The sequence below is a fragment of the Hydra vulgaris genome, chromosome 06 (genome assembly GCF_038396675.1).
Source record: "Hydra vulgaris chromosome 06, alternate assembly HydraT2T_AEP".
Classification (NCBI taxonomy): Eukaryota; Metazoa; Cnidaria; class Hydrozoa; order Anthoathecata; family Hydridae; genus Hydra; species Hydra vulgaris.
The window spans coordinates 22,215,565-22,233,113 of NC_088925.1; the positions used below are offsets into that span (position 1 = coordinate 22,215,565).

At 27.1% G+C, this 17,549-nt stretch overlaps 2 protein-coding genes across 3 annotated transcripts in view; both read left to right on the forward strand.

The window, feature by feature from the left end:
- The first annotated feature begins 4,582 nt into the window (after nt 1–4,582).
- LOC100211532 (bis(5'-adenosyl)-triphosphatase enpp4) lies at nt 4,583–15,839 on the forward strand. 2 transcript variants are annotated; one of them, XM_065799586.1, is made up of 3 exons: nt 4,583–4,826; nt 14,040–14,791; nt 14,963–15,839. In XM_065799586.1, exons 2-3 carry the CDS (start codon nt 14,066–14,068, stop codon nt 15,695–15,697), a joined length of 1,461 nt encoding a protein of 486 aa, XP_065655658.1. In that variant the 5' UTR covers nt 4,583–4,826; nt 14,040–14,065; the 3' UTR covers nt 15,698–15,839. The 2 variants fall into 2 exon arrangements, with proteins under 2 accessions (XP_065655658.1, XP_065655659.1); XM_065799587.1 differs by lacking the exon at nt 4,583–4,826 and adding an exon at nt 7,429–7,587.
- Nucleotides 15,840–16,797: 958 nt separating this feature from the next.
- LOC100204981 (proliferation-associated protein 2G4) overlaps nt 16,798–17,549 on the forward strand; it is a 122,131-nt gene continuing 121,379 nt past the window's right edge. Inside the window, exon 1 of the transcript XR_010639059.1 lies at nt 16,798–17,009. The gene's annotated coding sequence lies outside the window, so the exon portion shown is untranslated. The remainder of the gene's footprint in view (nt 17,010–17,549) is intronic.

Here is a 17,549-nt window from a genome sequence, read left to right on the forward strand (position 1 = left end):
CTAAGATACTTAAAAGAATTATGCACAATAGAGTATATACTTTTTTTAAAGAAAATAATTTTATTTACTCCAAGGAATTCGGCTTTCAAAAAAATACATCAGCTGAACACGCAATCTTTCACCTAGTTGATGAAATAAAAAACTCTTTTACAAACGGAGAAGTTACATTAGGTGTATTCATAGATCTCTCTAAAGCTTTTGATACAGTCGACCACAAAATATTATTATCAAAGCTTAACATGTATGGCATAAGGGGTAGAACGAACAAATGGATAGAAAGCTACTTAGATAAACGTGTGCAATCTATATACTATGGAGATAATAAACTCTCTAATCCTTCCATATTAAAGTGTGGTGTTCCTCAGGGTTCAATACTTGGGCCTTTGCTTTTTTTAATCTACGTTAACGATCTCTATCGGGCATCAAAAAGAATTTCAACTATAATGTTTGCTGAGGATAGCAACTTTTTTATCTCCGGAAAAATTATAAACGAACTGTGCGTAGAAATGAATCAAGAATTAGAAAAAATTACTGGATGGTTTAGGGCAAATAAACTTTCTATTAACTTAAGTAAAACGAAGTTTTCTTTATTTCATCCTTCTTATAAAAAAAAGAAGTTGAACCGTCCAAAATTGTTTATTGAAAATAGAGAAATAAGTAGGGATAATGTTACTAAATTTTTAGGTGTTTTTATTGACGAAAATCTAAATTGGAATAAACATATCGCCTATTTAAGTAGTAAAATATCTAAAAGTATCGGAATAATATACCGATCACGCTATTTATTGAAAAAGCCGCTACTCAAACAAATCTACTATAGCTTTGTTCAAAGTTATTTAAATTATGGTAATACATCATGGGGTAGTACCTATAAAAGCAAACTAGAACCTCTCTATCGTAAACAGAAGCATGCCATACGAGTAATTAATTTTAAAAATAAAAACGAACACACAAAGCCTCTTTTTAAACAGATGTCTTTACTAACATTGTTTGAACTAAATATATATAATGTTCTAAGTCTTATGTATAACAGTAAAATGCAAAAAACTCCTTCAATTTTCTATAGTCTTTATAAACAAAAGCCCGAGTATAAATACCTGTTGCGCACAAATAGTACCCTTTTTGAGCCTTCATGCAAAACTAAGCTTGCGCAATTTAAAATTACTTATCGTGCACCTCGTATCTGGAATAAGTTTTTATTACTTAATCAAAATATTATTAACCTTGAAAACTTAAATGGCTTTAAAAAAACTATTAAAAAGAGTATTTTAAAGTATAAAAATTTACTTACTGATTTTTTCTAAATTTGTTCCCTGCTAGCTTCTTATATAAACTCTTATTTTTTAATATACTTTAATATATATTTCAAACATTGCGTTAGCAATAAACGTGGTAATATTAAGAAAAAGTAACGATGCATGTTTGTATAATTGTTATCTTACACTTTAATACAATTATAATGTAACAATTTAACGTAAAAATTTTGTAAATATTTTAATTTTTCTATACGTATATATATATGTATGACAATGTAAAGCGGTTCTTGATGATAAGACCTTTTGGTCTTCTGCAAGTTTCCCGCGTTCTTCTTACAGTTCGTATTACAGAAGTTTGTTTATTATTTATGTTTGTGATTTTTTTTTTCTATATATTTATATGTATATTCAATCTAAACGAATCTTTATTATGTAATCACGAAAATGTATACTATGGAACAAAAAATACATAAAAAAAAAAAAAAAAAAAAAGACGTTTTTAAAATGCGCAAACAAAGGGCTTTGGGGTTGTATAAAGTATCTAAGGTACCCTTTACCTTTTTTTTTTCAATAAACTTTTTTATTGAGAAAAAAAAGTTATGGGGGGGGGGGGGTATTTGAGAAATGTACGTACTTTTTAAGGGGGGTGGGGACATAAAAGTACGCATGGCAACAGGGGGAGGGGGTCAAATTTTAAAATATTTGGCGTACGTACTTTATGAACGACAGTTTACTCCGACGGACAGTTTTCTCCGTGACAGATCTACTTATTTAATGTGACACCGGCCAAATATCTCATTAGAAAATCCTTGCCGCAGCTAGAAGATACACTGTCTTATCGCCGAGCCCGTTACATTATGTTTTCAAACGTTTTTAAAAATTTACATAACTAATAAGTGATTAATAAAACAGTATAAGTTCATACAAAACTTGAGCAACAAAATATGTTTTTGCTAACAATCTTCAAGCGGAATAATTTAAAAAAATAAAATTAGACAAAAGTGAAATAATCGTGAAATTTATCAATGACAAAAAATGGCGTTAAGTATATAAAAGTAATGTAATATAAATAAGTATTTATGGCTGATTAATATATATTAACAAAAATATAAAACAAAAAAAGAAAACAATTAGTAACAAAAACAAAGGAAAAATGTAATAATTTTAAGTGATTTATTTAATTCAAAACCTTTTAAATTGTTTTCAAAAAAGATATTTAAAATCTAGTATACCGAAGTCCATGTTTAGTAAATGCCGTTTTGAATTAGCCTTAAAACTTTCCAAAGTGCAGTTTAAAACAAAGTGTTGTTTTTGATTAAAAGTATGAAGAAAATTTTTCAAAACAAAAGGTTCCCGATATTGAGTTTGGTACGAGCTTAATTTAAGATGGTTTATGGGAATAACAAAGTTGTTCTCTGAACATTTATTAGGATATTTATGAGAGATTTCATTATAGAAAGATTAAAATGTTACCGGAGATAAAATTTTAACAACGGAGGTAACTCACATTTCGCTTTAAACAAATAATATTACTTGATGAATATTAATCTTATAAATATTTAAAGCTCCAAGCTGACGTAAGAGAGGTTCTCAATTCTTAAAAAAAATTAAGAAACGATTTTGTTCGATAAAAATTATGTTCGATATACTTTTTGAGATCTTATTTTCAATATATTTAATATGGAATTTCCGTGACAATTTTTTATTTAAAAGCACTCCAAGAAAGTTTATAATCAATTCTCTTTTAATTATTACGTTATTAATTATAAGATTGTGGAATTAAAGAGGAATATTATCGGCTTTACTAAGTTTATGGAATAAGATAAACTTTGTTTTATCTACATTAAATGAAAGTCGGTTACTTATAAACCACTCGTTGATCTTATTTAATTCTTCGTTAAATATTTTAATTCCATTAACTCAAACCATTAAACGATAAAATTATCAATTTTTTGAATTTAAATTACAGAAAGATATTTAGTATTGTTAAAATTTTAAAATACTCTACTATGTTTAGTATTTATTCAAAAAATCAATTAAAACCACTGGAACTTTAGGACTTTAAATTAGGTAATTTCAATATAAAACACCGGGTCATTTGAGCATGCACATTACACAAAAATGGTATCTTTAATTAAAGTCAAAACCTAATGTTTCTATGCATTGTTTTTCAAACAAAAATAGAACGGATTTTTAGCTAACATATTTTTCTTAATGAAAAATTAGATTTGCTTAAAAATTTGGCGCCACAGATATATTCATGCAAATAAATTTTAAAAACGCAAAAAATTTAACAGTGTTTTAATTAGATAAGAGCCGCTAATTACTGCATATAAATTTACGCTAGTTGTACCTATTCCTGTTATCACCACATAAAGTCGGTACAAAAATAAAAAGCAACTTTTAACCTCACTGATTACATCTTAGAAATCTTTTAGTATGCTCATATTACCAAGTATGATCATATTACCCTAGTCTACCCTATTCAATGAGTAGTACTCATGACAGTAATGTTATTGTAAAAATTTGTTGTATCTTTTGCTTTAGATTTTAATTAACTATAAAATGATTTGAATGTAGTTCAGATAAGAGTTTGGGTTCATTGTGTATCACTAATTCTTACCCTTATCACCCTCATCTTACCCACTATTTTAAATAGTTATTAATTAACTTAAAGAGCTTATTTACTGTTAATATATTTTTACTTACGTTTTTTCTTTCCAAATTGTTTTTCATGTTGTTATTATATCATAGTTGATAATATAGTTATTTTTTTTTATCTTTTTACAAAACTAATTAATTAACATATTTAACATAAACTTAATAACAAAATAAATCGAATATTAATTGCTTCCTTACGCTAATTGCAAGGTCAAGGTCAAGTATAGAAATTCATTTTAGAGGAAGGAAAACGTTAACAATTTTAAACTTCCGAATTGAAAACATGCTCTAAAGAACAGATTGAGTATATCATTTCTGCAGGGAAGAGTTAGTGTATCGGACACGCCTACTGCTGTTACTTTATCCAATGAAAATACATTATATATTATATATATATATATATATATATATATATATATATATATATATATATATATATATATATATATATATATATATATATATATATATATATATATATATATATAGACACACACACACACACACACACACACACACACACACACACACACACCTTAGAAATAGACTGTAGAAAAAATTTAGATAACTAGTATTTTAAACAGCCTCAAAGATTTTTGCGGTTAACCATTTAAAGCAGCTACGACGGAGACTTAATATTTAGTAAATCAAAATGTTTTTGTCTCACCTTATCGATGTCAACATCAATTAACATTGATAACATAAAATTACAACAATCCTTTTGGCATAATAATTACATTGACGTGTAACATGCGTTTAAATATATCCTTAAAATAAAATAACGTTTTAGTTTGTTTTTTCAATTGAACGACTAGTTCGTGGAAGTTCATTTAAATACCATGTAGACGTCAACTCGTCGCATTTTTCAAGAAACGGGGATTTTATTCACGAAAAAGTTTACGTGCGATGGTAACGTATATTTATTATTTACGTATATTTAGCTAAAAAATTGTATTACAAAAATATATATAATTATTATAACTATTTATAATCTTGTTGCTGTTGTTGCACTTATTTTTTAATTAAGACTTTAGGTTTTTATATTAGTTATAATCTAATAAAATAAAAATTTTATTAGATTATAACTAATATAAAAACTTTTTATAAGATTAGATTATAATTAATATAAAATTGAATAAAAAAGTTTTAACAAAGGTTTAACAAAAATCTCAAAAATTATTAATTTTTATTGTTTTTTTCTCAGCACAATTTTGTTATTTAAAATAACATTTTAACAAACTCCGAGTAAAGTAGTCTTCACACACACACACACACACACACACACACACATGCACACACACGCACACACGCGCGCACGCACACGCACGCACACGCACTAACACTTGTCTTTTTAACGGACCTACGGTTTAATTAATTTTCGCAGTCATTAATAAGTACTTAAGTTTGATTTTGTTGATCAAAAGTGACATGACGTTTCATTTTAACTTACTTTGACAATATTGACTTATTATTTTGTTTCTATAAAAAAAACATGACATTTTCATTGACGTTGTCATGGCATTTGTCATTTTCATTTCTGAAATTATATTATGTTTTGTAATTTTAAAATGATTAACTGTAAAAATGAAATTGCTGCAGTATTGCAAGTTTTCCCCATAACCGAATTACAATATTGAAAGCGAACCTAATTAATTTAGTAAATATGTAGACATACAAGTACTGAAACCAAACTGCGTTGAAGACGTAATAATGTTTTTTCTAGACGTTTTGATAACTATAAATCGATATATATATATATATATATATATATATATATATATATATATATATATATATATATATATATGCGCATATACATATAGTCGTAATGTAGTAAAATAGTATATGTAGTAAAATAGTTTGTTGCTGAACTATGAACCTTAAGCTTTAGTCATAAAAGTTTCATCATAGAGAATTACATCGAATCATCATAGAGGATAGCAACGAACTTAAAAAAGATGAATGACCAAAAAAGCAATGACTTTTTAAACTTTTAAAAATAGTAAAGGTCAAGAAAAACTTTAATGAATCAAAGAAATATAATTTTTTGTAAAAAAAAAGTAAGTTTATTAAATGTTTTAAGTAAAAAAAAATTAAATACAAGTTTTTTAAGTGTCGCTCCACGTAAGCCGATTTATCTCTCCATACAAAATTTATCATCATTAAAATGACTTTTGTTTATTTGTTTAAAAAATGAAAAAAAGAGGATAGTAAAAAATTTTTTTATCCCGCGATACAGAATCTTTTTTATATAATTTACAATAGGACAAAACAGTGTTTTTGTGTCAAATCTATTTTAGTAGTTTTCGTTATAGTTTAATTATATGAAGCATATAAAATAATTATCGATCTCACATTTATTGCTGAAACATTAAAAATCTGTATACAATATATAAACATAGATGATGATGTTTGATGATGATGATCAAAACCATTGTTTGCATATTTTTGCGATATGGCACAATGCACCTTTTTGCTGATTGCTTTTTCCTTTTTTTCAAATATATCGATTGAGGGAAAAAGACAATTATCTAACATTTTAATTTAAATAACAGCATTAAGTCGACAATCAAATAATTGATAGCTTCCAAGTTTGGTATAATTCATGTAGGCCCAAATGCTTACACTGCCACTACTTGCTTTGCTTGGTTCATTTTAATATACAATTTAAATCAAACCTCTCTTGAGGTGATTGCCGTTGCATAACACAACTTTTTTGAATATTTACTTCAACATTCATTTCGTCTGATAAAATAACATTTTGCTACACCAATCCAATCGAGTCAATTTTTATGTTGATTGCACCAATCCTTGCTTTTTTCTGTTTTTTTGAAATTTTTTTTTGCATTTAGATCGCCACATATAACTATTTCTATTAAGAATTCTTCGAAACAGTTTTTGCGCTCACATTTATTCCAGAAGTATTGTTCAATTTTTGGCATTTGATGATAATTTTCTGTCATGATGCATTAGGCGAATTAATAAACATTGATCTCTTTGTGTTGTTATTGTTAGCTGACCAGATTGTCGTTGATCCTTAATGTCAACTATTTCATTATAACAAATATGTGATATTTAACTTATCGGCTATTTGACGATAAAGTAGTCCTTGGTTTCGAAGAAAAATAGATTCGTAACGTGTTTTTTCAAAGATTTTCGGCCGTGATTTTGGAGTTTTATGCAGAATTTTTTTGCTCATTTTTTACCTTTTTATTATTTAATTTATTTGTTTTTTTATAAATACTAGTTCATAATAAAAATATTTAGAGTTAGTAAACGCTAATAAAAGTTAAATTAAAATTATCAAAGAAAATCGTCAGTATATTATATTAATTTTAAAAATAAAGCAGCGAGCCTTAACTTTTGACCTTACATAAAAAATAAAAATAATAAAGTAGATGTCATAAAGTTACATATAACTAGGCATACAAAAAAAAAATTCTATGGAAACAACGTTTCTTAAATAGTAAACATGACACTTATTAATTAGAACTAATAAAACATTGAAAAAGTTGAATAGTTTAGTGCAGCAGATTAGTATTAAAAATGAGTGAACTCGTGTACAAGTGAAAGCATGAAAATTTCACCTATTGCTCAGAAAATTATGCTGATCATTTTTAGATATGGTGGCAAAACGTGTCTTAACCGAAACTGGCTGAAATCCAAAATGGTAATTACTGCTATTATGTAGTAGAGATTTTGTAAATAAATAAGTATTTTAGTATGAATAAGTAAAAATAATAAGTATTAACAACCATCTTCCTTTTACTATTAGGCAGTGGACCAGCTATGGCGGCGTAACATTTTTTTTAAATCTATTTTTAACAATTTAGGTAACACATTTCCAGCAGCTAGCAAATTTAAATAACTTTTAATAAATATAATAAAAATAATTTTTTTTTAAACAAAGTAAAGCTGCATTGTAATCTTTGGTACTTCACAGCTGCAAAAAACATTTACAGCGGTGTGTTGTACAACCTATCTGACATTCGCATCGAGTTAACTTAAGACAGTATTTATAAGCATTGGGAAGTGTTATCTATACAGGATTTTTTTTTATTTTTGTATTCGGTGCCCCAAGAAGACTTGTAACAGACAGGGCCGCCCCGAAAAGGTCTCTCATGGGGGTGTCGTATATATTTTTTGCCAACTAAAGACATCAAAAAAAAAGGTTCTCAATATTTGAAATTTGCCAACAATAGTTCAAAGCTTGCCAACTCAAATGCTAAACGTGCAAATGTGCCAACGCAAATGCTAAACGTGCAAATGTGCTAACTTAAATGTATATATTATTATTTTTTTTTTTTGTTCTTTTTTATTCAATAAGTTTGTACAACAAAATAGTTAAGATAAAAATCGTTACACAATAACAAATATAAATAAACATACAGGTATAAAAATAAAAATAAAAAAAGAACGCAGAGACACGCAGAAGACTTTCAGGTCTTATCATTGAGAACCGCTCGTGAATATTAAGTACATTAAGTTAACATGAAATATAAAATAAAAAAACAAAACAATGTCGTAGTAATAATTAGCGAGAACATAAATTTCTTAAGAATATATAAGTAAAATTGGTATAAAGAAACTCTTGATACTTTTAAATATAAATACAAAAATATTTTAAAAAGTACTGCTTTCATAAACATGTGGATCAGATGCAAGTAATAAGCTTCATATTCATTTTCAGAAGAATTTAAAAATATAAAAATATGTTTTCAAAAGATACAACAATTTTTTTTTAGTTTTTTGTTGAAGAAAGATGATTCCATTTATGGGAAAAATCAAAATTTTTAAAACTATTTTGTTCCAAAGAAAAGCTTCTCGAAATGAAATACATGACTTTCCAAAATTAGTTAAAGAAAACGGTTGCCGAATTAGATTATAATTTCTTAAGTTATATTTATTTTTATATTTTAAGGTATATAGATTATGAAAAGAAACAGGAGATGTGTTGGTTTTACATTTGTACATAAAACAAAGTATATTAAAAATATTCAGCTGATAAATGTTAAGAATTTCCATTTGAAATAAAAGTGGTTTGGAGTGAGCAAATCAATCTTTATAACTGATAAGACGAGCTTTATGCTTCTGCTGACGATAAAGAGGTAGCAGTTTAGACTTATTGGTATTACCCCAGGCAATATTTGTACAATTTATATGGCAATGGATTAAAGAGAAATATAATTGTGGTAAACTATGTTTATTTAAAGCATTTCGAGCTTTGTACATTACTCCTATATTTCGAGCAACTTTGTTGCACAACAAATCAATGTGATACTTCCAACTAAGGTTTTCATCAATATTGATTCCTAAAAAGTTTGTAGTTATTTCTCTTTTTATTTGAATTTTTTTTTATTTGTCAATAAAAAGTAAGAGCATGACAGGAGGCAGTAGCTATTTTTTTTTTGAAGTTTGATGAAAAAGTATCCATTTAGTTTTCTCAACATTTATTGACAGCTTATTCATTTTAAACCAGTCAGAAACTTTTGTTAATTCAATGTTCATATTTTGAAATAATGTTGTTATGTTGTTATGAGATTAAAAGAAATTAGTATCATCGGCAATCATGACCGTCATTAAATTAGAGGCTTTAGGGAGATAATTAATGTAAATTAGAAAGTGAAAAGGTCCTAGTATAGAACCTTGAGGGACCCAACATGTTATATCTAATAAATTGGAAGAGGCAGTAGTATTACTGTAAACAAACTGTTTACGGTTGCTTAAATAGCTTTTAAGTATTATTAAAATATTTCCTTTAATTCCATAACACTCTATTTTTTTAAATATGGTTTTGTGGTCAATTGTATCAAAGGCTTTTGATAAATCGATGAAAACACCTAACGTATATTGAGATTTTTCAAAAGATTCAGCTATATTGCGGGTTATTTTGTAGTATAGCGTGTTCGGTTGAATTACTTTTTTTAAATCCGTATTGATTTTGATACTGTATATTATTTGAAGATAAATTATTGAAAATTACATTATATAAAATTCTCTTTAAAATTTTAGAAAAAACAGACAAAATTGAGCTTGTATGATAATTTGAAACATTGGTTGCATCACCCCTTTTAAATATTGGTGAAACTCTGGCTATTTTTAGATCGTTTTATTTATTACCCTGTTTTATTGAACATTGTAAAACTTGAAATAGAATATCTTTAATGACTTCGTACGGGTCGATCATAACATTGCAGTAAATATCATCATGACCAACTGATTTATTATATTTAAGCTTTTTAAAAGAAAGTTCAAATTCCTCAAAGGATATCTCAAAGGATACCTCAAAAGGAAGTTATTAGAAAAATCATAATTATTCATTTTGTTGGTCAAGAAATGTTTAGGTCAGATTAGGACCAACTGTTACAAAAAATTTATTTAATTTGTCAGCTATTACAATTTGCTCATATGATATTTCTTTGTTGATTTTAACAGCTTTGAATTTGGGGGAAGGGACATCCCTAAACCCCTGTTCGGGACAGCCATGGCCACAGAACACCGCGGAAATGTATTTAACTAGAAAGTTTACTCTTCCTTTCTTACTGATAGGGCGAAATATGCCCAAAGCTTGCTTTAAATCTAATGATGATATTTACTAGCGCTCTAACTCCTGCGCCACGGCACCTTAAACAATGAAAACCATTTCCTTTTTGCTTCTAACACTAGTCACTTAGGCTTGGTAAAGATGGCGATTCTATCAACGTTTGACTCCAAACATACGTCTAATACACTGTACGCTTTACATGCTGCATCATCACGTGTGGGTGGAATATGCCAGTACGTCTGAGGAAAAAATACTTGTAAGGAGTATTTGGATTTGTTTACACAGCGGTTTGGTCATACAATAAAATAATTTTTTTTTTCTAGCAACAGCGTTGTTCTGTCTATCATTAGATTATAAGCTGTAGAAAGTGCCGAAAATGCATCCGTTGCATTATCAAAAAAAGAAAAGGTAACCTATAGAGTATTTTTATTTTTGTAAAAAACTAAGGTTGTATCGCTTCCAGAAAATGAATGGAAAGTTGGTAAAGCTTTTAATTTTAATGATCAGTTGGCTATTTCTTGAACTGCAATGTAATAGAAATGCTTTCCAGTCCAAATGCAATCCACAGCTGAAGCTGATACAACAGGTATTGTTATGAAAAGAAAACATCTCTACTGTACGTATTTCAACAATTTTTTAACTAACCTTTACCGCATGATATGCATTTAAAATGAGGCAAGTGTCAGCCTTCTTGTGAGAGCACGGTTTTCAAACATTTTAAATCAGCCAGCTCCAGAACATAGAGATTAAACTAAGTGATTGATGGGGGATACGACTAACTTTCATGCTCAAAAATTATTTTCAAAGTTTTCAAAAAATATTTATCACTAGTTTGGCAACCAATGTATAATCTGGAAAGTAATTGATTGTCGCTTTAAGTTAATTTCAAGCGTTTGCTTTAATTCGGTAAGATTGCAATCGCCGAGTTTTCAATACGGACAAATTGATACCAAGCGTTATAAGAAAAGCTGTTTCTATGCGCAAACTACCAATCAAAACAACAAATTTATTTTATATTATTAAGCGTTATATTTATATTCGTGCTAACATGAGAGTTAAAAATCAAATAGTTAATAATTGAATTCTAGTATCAATGACAAAGCATTATTTACTTGAAACGTTTTTTTTATATGAATACATTTTATTTAATTTTTTGTTGTTGTTTTTTGTTTTAACTTTCTTTATTAATTAAAAATTTTGAAGTAAATAACTTATTTGATAAGTAACTTTTTTAAATTTCGTTAGAGATATTCCAGCGTAATTTATGATTATTTATTCAGATTATGATATGAACTAAAATATCCAGTGTTGATATGAACTAAAATTTCAAGTTTCTGATTACATGATACATACATGGGTATCATATGATTTCACTATGCCTTGAATAAAAACGTTATTTTTTCTTAAAGAGTTGTAAATAGCAAACTCTTTTTTTAAACTCTAAAAGACACGTAAATTTTTCTACCTCTTAACTGTTACTGTTTCTTCCTACATAAAGCAGTAAGAAAAAATCATTAGTACATAAGCGGAATATAATTATGATATACAAAAAAGTTTTAAAATATTCAGGCTTTTCTTGAGTAAGGCAGCAGCAGCCACTATATATACTAAACAAAATAATTTTTTAAGTGAAATAATTATTATATATTCTTACTTACACAGTTTTTAACATAATATTTTAACATAATATTTATAATATAATATTTTAATAGATTAGTGGTCAAAAGGACGTGATATTTGTGTTTAAACAACTTACAACTATTTATTTTTGCAAAAAACGACAACTACCCAAACACAAACTATTTGTTACAAAATAATTTATATCGCATTTTGGTTTACTTGATTTTGCTTAATAGCGATAAGATAAACTTTCTCCATTATATTCTTAACTTTTGCTTATGTGAACCTATTATTCAAAATATCTAAACCAAAATGCTAAGTAATTTTTTTCTTATTAACTTTCGCTAAAAATAAAGTTGTATCAAACTTTGGTTCGGTTAATAGTTGGTTGTGCAAAAAATTAATGTTGCAAAAAAATTAATGTTTGCAAAAAATTAATGTTGCAAAAAAATTAATGTTTGCAAAATTAAAGTATTTCGTAATTTTTTTTTTTTTTTTTTTTTTTTTTTTTGCATTTTTTTTGGTGCATTTTTTAACTTTGTTAAACTTCATTTGATTTAAGTTAATTTTACTGAGTATCATTTTAAGTTATATCGTTTATATTAACATTACTTTTCTGTTCTTTGAATCTGTTTTATTTAAGTATAATCATTAATTGTTATGAACCAGATTTTTTGATAAATTTTGGCTGTAATACTGTTAGTTAAACTGTTTATTAATATAAACCATATAAATTATAATGATATGTTAATATAAACGATATAACTTAAAATGATACTTAGTAAAATTAATTTAAATCCACAGCGTAAAAAATTTATTATTAAAAAAAAAAAAAAAAAAAGTATTACAAGAAGCGTTACAAAACACTCGTCATATTCTCGCGTAAATAACCTTAATAAAAAAACGTTTTAATTGACGATTAATAATTATTTTATGATTGATAATTATGTGCACCTATGTACTGAAGAATCGTTTTAATTTAATAAATATTTAATAAAAAAAAAAGAGACCAAAATGTAGAGAATTCAAGCGACTTTTTTAACAATAAATAACGTTTTCGTTTTATCTACGAGTGGTGTTTTAAATACACAAAATTGCGACTTAAAACTAGTTGCGCAGTTTCAAGATAAAATTTATTTTTATTTGAAAAATTATTATAACAATATGCCACTTAGACTTTAAAATGTTTTTCATGGCTGATTTAATTAATCATTTACTTTTCAAGTAAAAATAAAATGAAGGTAAATAAAAAAAGTTTTGGTTATTTGTTTTTAATTTAAAATATTGTTGTTTTGTTTTAAAGATGTAAAATCCATTTAATATGCAAAAAGAAATTACCAATTCATAAAAGTAGTTCATAGACTGGTTGCTGAATTCAAGTCCAAAAAAAAATCACTGATAAGAAGCATTAAAAACTTATAGTTCTATTGAAATAAAGTTCATAATCTTCCTCATTGAAACGAAAAACTTCAATTTTGTTAGCATGATATTTCTTTATTTAATCCTAAATGTGTGTCATGAATAATTAATGCTCGCGTACATTAGCTTGTTTATTTTAGGCTCAAGTAATAAAAGTAAAAGGGTCAGAAGTAAATAACTAAATAAAAACGGAAAATTTACTTTTGATGAATTTTATATAAAAAACTGAAAATTCGAAATTTTTTTTATCACATGCGTTTTAATTAATAATATACTTTTTTTTTGACAGTTTTGAAAATCCGAAAAGTATACGGATTTCTTTGTTTTATTTAGTTTTTAATTTTTATATATAGAGATAAATGTTTATTGTTTTTTTTTTATTTAATTTATATATTAACCTATTGGATAATTTAATAATAGATCATAATGGAAAAAAAAATCGTTTGCTTTATTTATTCATATATTTTCGGCTTATCTTAATTTTTGCTTTCATTTTCAACTGGTTTTAGTATAATCTATTTTTTTTTGTTTTCTTTTAGTGCACGAATATATATTTTTTTCACGAATGGATCCTAAATTTTGTATTATTGAATTTTGCCGTGTCTTCTATTTTTTCTGTTTTATCATTACGGGTACAAGTTTAAAATTAAAAAAAGATAGACAAACTGTAGTCATTTTGTCATTTGACGGATTTCGGTACGACTATGTAGAGCGCGCAAATATGCGTCACTTTAAAGAATTTGCTAGAAATGGAGTTAAAGCTGACTCTTTGAAAAGTGCATTTGTCACAAAAACGTTGCCTAACCATTTTACTATGGTAACTGGTCTGTACGAGGAATCACACGGAATAATATCTAACTATATGTATGATCCAAAACATGAAGAGCTTTTTGATCCAGTGCTGTCTTCAAAAGACTCTAAATGGTGGAACAGTGCAATTCCTATATGGATAGAAAATGAGTTGCAGTACCTTCAAGACGGCAATCGGACCCGTAAAAGTGCTACAATTTATTGGCCAGGGTCAGAAGCAACTTATAAAGGACACTGGCAATATTATACGGAAAAAAAATATAATCAAAATTATACATTTAAAGCTCGAGTTGATAAAATAATAGATTTATTACTTGAACCTGATCCAGTAAACTTTATTGCATGCTACTTTGAAGAACCGGATTATACAAGTCATAAGTATGGGCCAGATCATGAAAGCACATCAATCGTACTTCAAAAAGTTGATGGACTACTCGGTTATTATATAAATAAATTGAAAAAAGCAAACCTCTACACCAAAGTAAGAAATTTAGTTTTGAAAAAAATTTTCCTTTGCTTTATGTTCATCTATGACATGCTTTTTTGTAATAGCCGTTTATTTTATAACTTTACATTTAAATTATAATAGTTATTAAAAATCATTACCAGTTACTTTTAAGGGGTTATTAAATGAAAATCTTTTTTTTTTTAGATCAATACAATTATTGTAAGCGATCATGGAATGATGTTCGTAAAAAGAGAAAATGTTAAAACACTAACAAACTACTTACATCCCGATGCCTATAATATTTATAGCTACGGCACATTTCTTCTAATTCAGCCTAAGCATGGGTGGCTGGAAGAAGTCTATTTTAATTTGACAAAAGTTTCTAATTTAAAAACTTATAAAAAAGAAAACATACCATCACAATGGCACTATAAAAACAACAGGAGAATAACAGATATTTTTTCAGTAGCAGATCCCGGTTATTATATATCACCAAATGAAAATGTAACTGCCGAGATATTAAGTGACTTTGGAGACCACGGCTATGATAATAATGTAAAAGAAATGCATGGTATATTTTTAGCGCACGGGCCGGCTTTCAAAAACGGTTTAAATGTCGGATTAGTTGAAAATATAGACTTGTACGTTCTTATGTGTGAAATATTAGAGTTAAAACCGAATCCTAACAACGGATCATTACCTCGAGTTTTTGGAATGCTGCAAGAAAAAACTTTGTTTTCTATAATTAAACAAAATCCCACGTTTGTTGTGATTCTACTCTCGATTTGTGGTTTGTTTTTAATTGGAGTGCTTTGTGCATGTAGCCTTTCGTGTTTTCGTAGTATTAAAAAATCGGCAAAATATGCAGCACTATATCAAAAAGAGGTTCCTTTGTCAGAATGGTCTGAAGATGAAGAATTTTTTACGCGAAGCAATTGAATGTCGTGTGACCCAGAACAACAATTAAAAAAACAACATATATATAGAAAGTGCCACTGGTTATTAATTAGTTTTTTTTAAATGATTTTAATATTTAATATATAAATCTATGATTATAGAAAAATAAACTTTTTTAATAATACTTCTTTTGATTCTTTTTTAAATAAACATTTTAAAGGCCTACGGCAATGTTTTTAACAATCAAAACAATAGATAAATTAAAACAAAACATTGATTAAAGCAAGTGACAGGCGGAGGTGAATTACTTAAAATTTAATACAAAAAACTTAAAATCCCTTTTTTTGTAATTGTCGTTAGTTTTATGACTCTACATAACATTTTCGACAATTAAACAACTTTTTAAATGTTTGGCGAGCAAATCCTTTTAAGTTTGGCAATAAATAATAAACGAATTATTGCCGAACGTGAAATCTTTGGTGGGCAAATTATTGCCAAACATGAAATGTTTGGTGGGCAAATTATATAATAACTGTTAAATAAATAATGTGAACAATTAGCGGATCATTAGCGTTTAAGATTTTATTACTTATACCATGATTATTTTAGATCATTTTCTCCATTTTTCTTAAGCTAGTTTTCTTAGCATTCTTTAGATAGCAAATTTCAAATATGCAAAAAACTGATAACATATTTTAAAGTTCACTCGTTGCTTATTTCAACATTCTAAATATATATAATAAGAATGTTGAAATCTACTCATCTAAACATCTCGCACATTTTTTCGTTAAACTACAAATTTCGTCAGTCAAAAATTATCTAAAATAAATAGTAATAGTTACATAAATACATGCACAAATATATATATATATATATATATATATATATATATATATATATATATATATATATATATATATATATATATATATATATATAATAATAAACAGAAACAATTTGTTGATGAAAAAATTAGATAAGTGTTTTTACTAAAATATATACATGTGAAGAATATTCGCACAAGCTAACAGATAATAGTCATACGAAAGTGGATTGCTTTTAGCCGAAGAATTCGAAACTTCTTGCCGAGTGCAGAACATGCGATTGCATTTCAAAGTGAGATTATTATACGGTGTTTAATCATTCATTACTGTTTCACCTGTTTCACGCTTCACTACAGTTCTGCTATTTGCAGACTGAGAAACCAATGAAAAATCGAAGTAGATTTGGCTAAATATGAACTTTAATTATAAAATTAATATTTTTTATAATGATAAACAAATATGAGCATTAATTATGTGGATTCGATTGTTAGTTATTATCTTGCTGGATGTGGCGTACGGCAAGCAAGCAAGTAAGTTTCAAACGGAGTAAACTATCCAAACTATGTTATTGATTTAAGTTATTAACAAAAAGTTGTTGATGAATTCAACTGATTTTTGAAACAAAATGTTTGAATGCTAATGGTTTGTTTTTTGTATTCAAAACAAAATCAAACTCAATAACAAAATGCAATTGCTGGCATATTACTAATTAAATGACAATTACACATAATACTATTATTGAAACTGCACTTCTTTTAAAATAAAAAACCAAGCAAATGGGTTTGTAGCAGAAAGTTTCTTGTTTTATGGTTTACAGCAGCCGTGGCTAAGTTCTAGCTTAGAACCGTAAGGTTCCATGTTCAACGCCGGCTCTAGCCCAATATTGGTAAATAAGGAGGCGTAAACTTCCTGATTAAATCTGGTTGATTGCCAGAAAAAATCTTTTCACTGCCGTTTTATTTTAAACGCTTTTAATAAAAATTGGTTCGTTTTTTTTTTTGTTTTGTTTAAAAGACATCTTTTCATTAGACTCGATTTATTTTAAACACTTTTAATTAAATTTATTTATT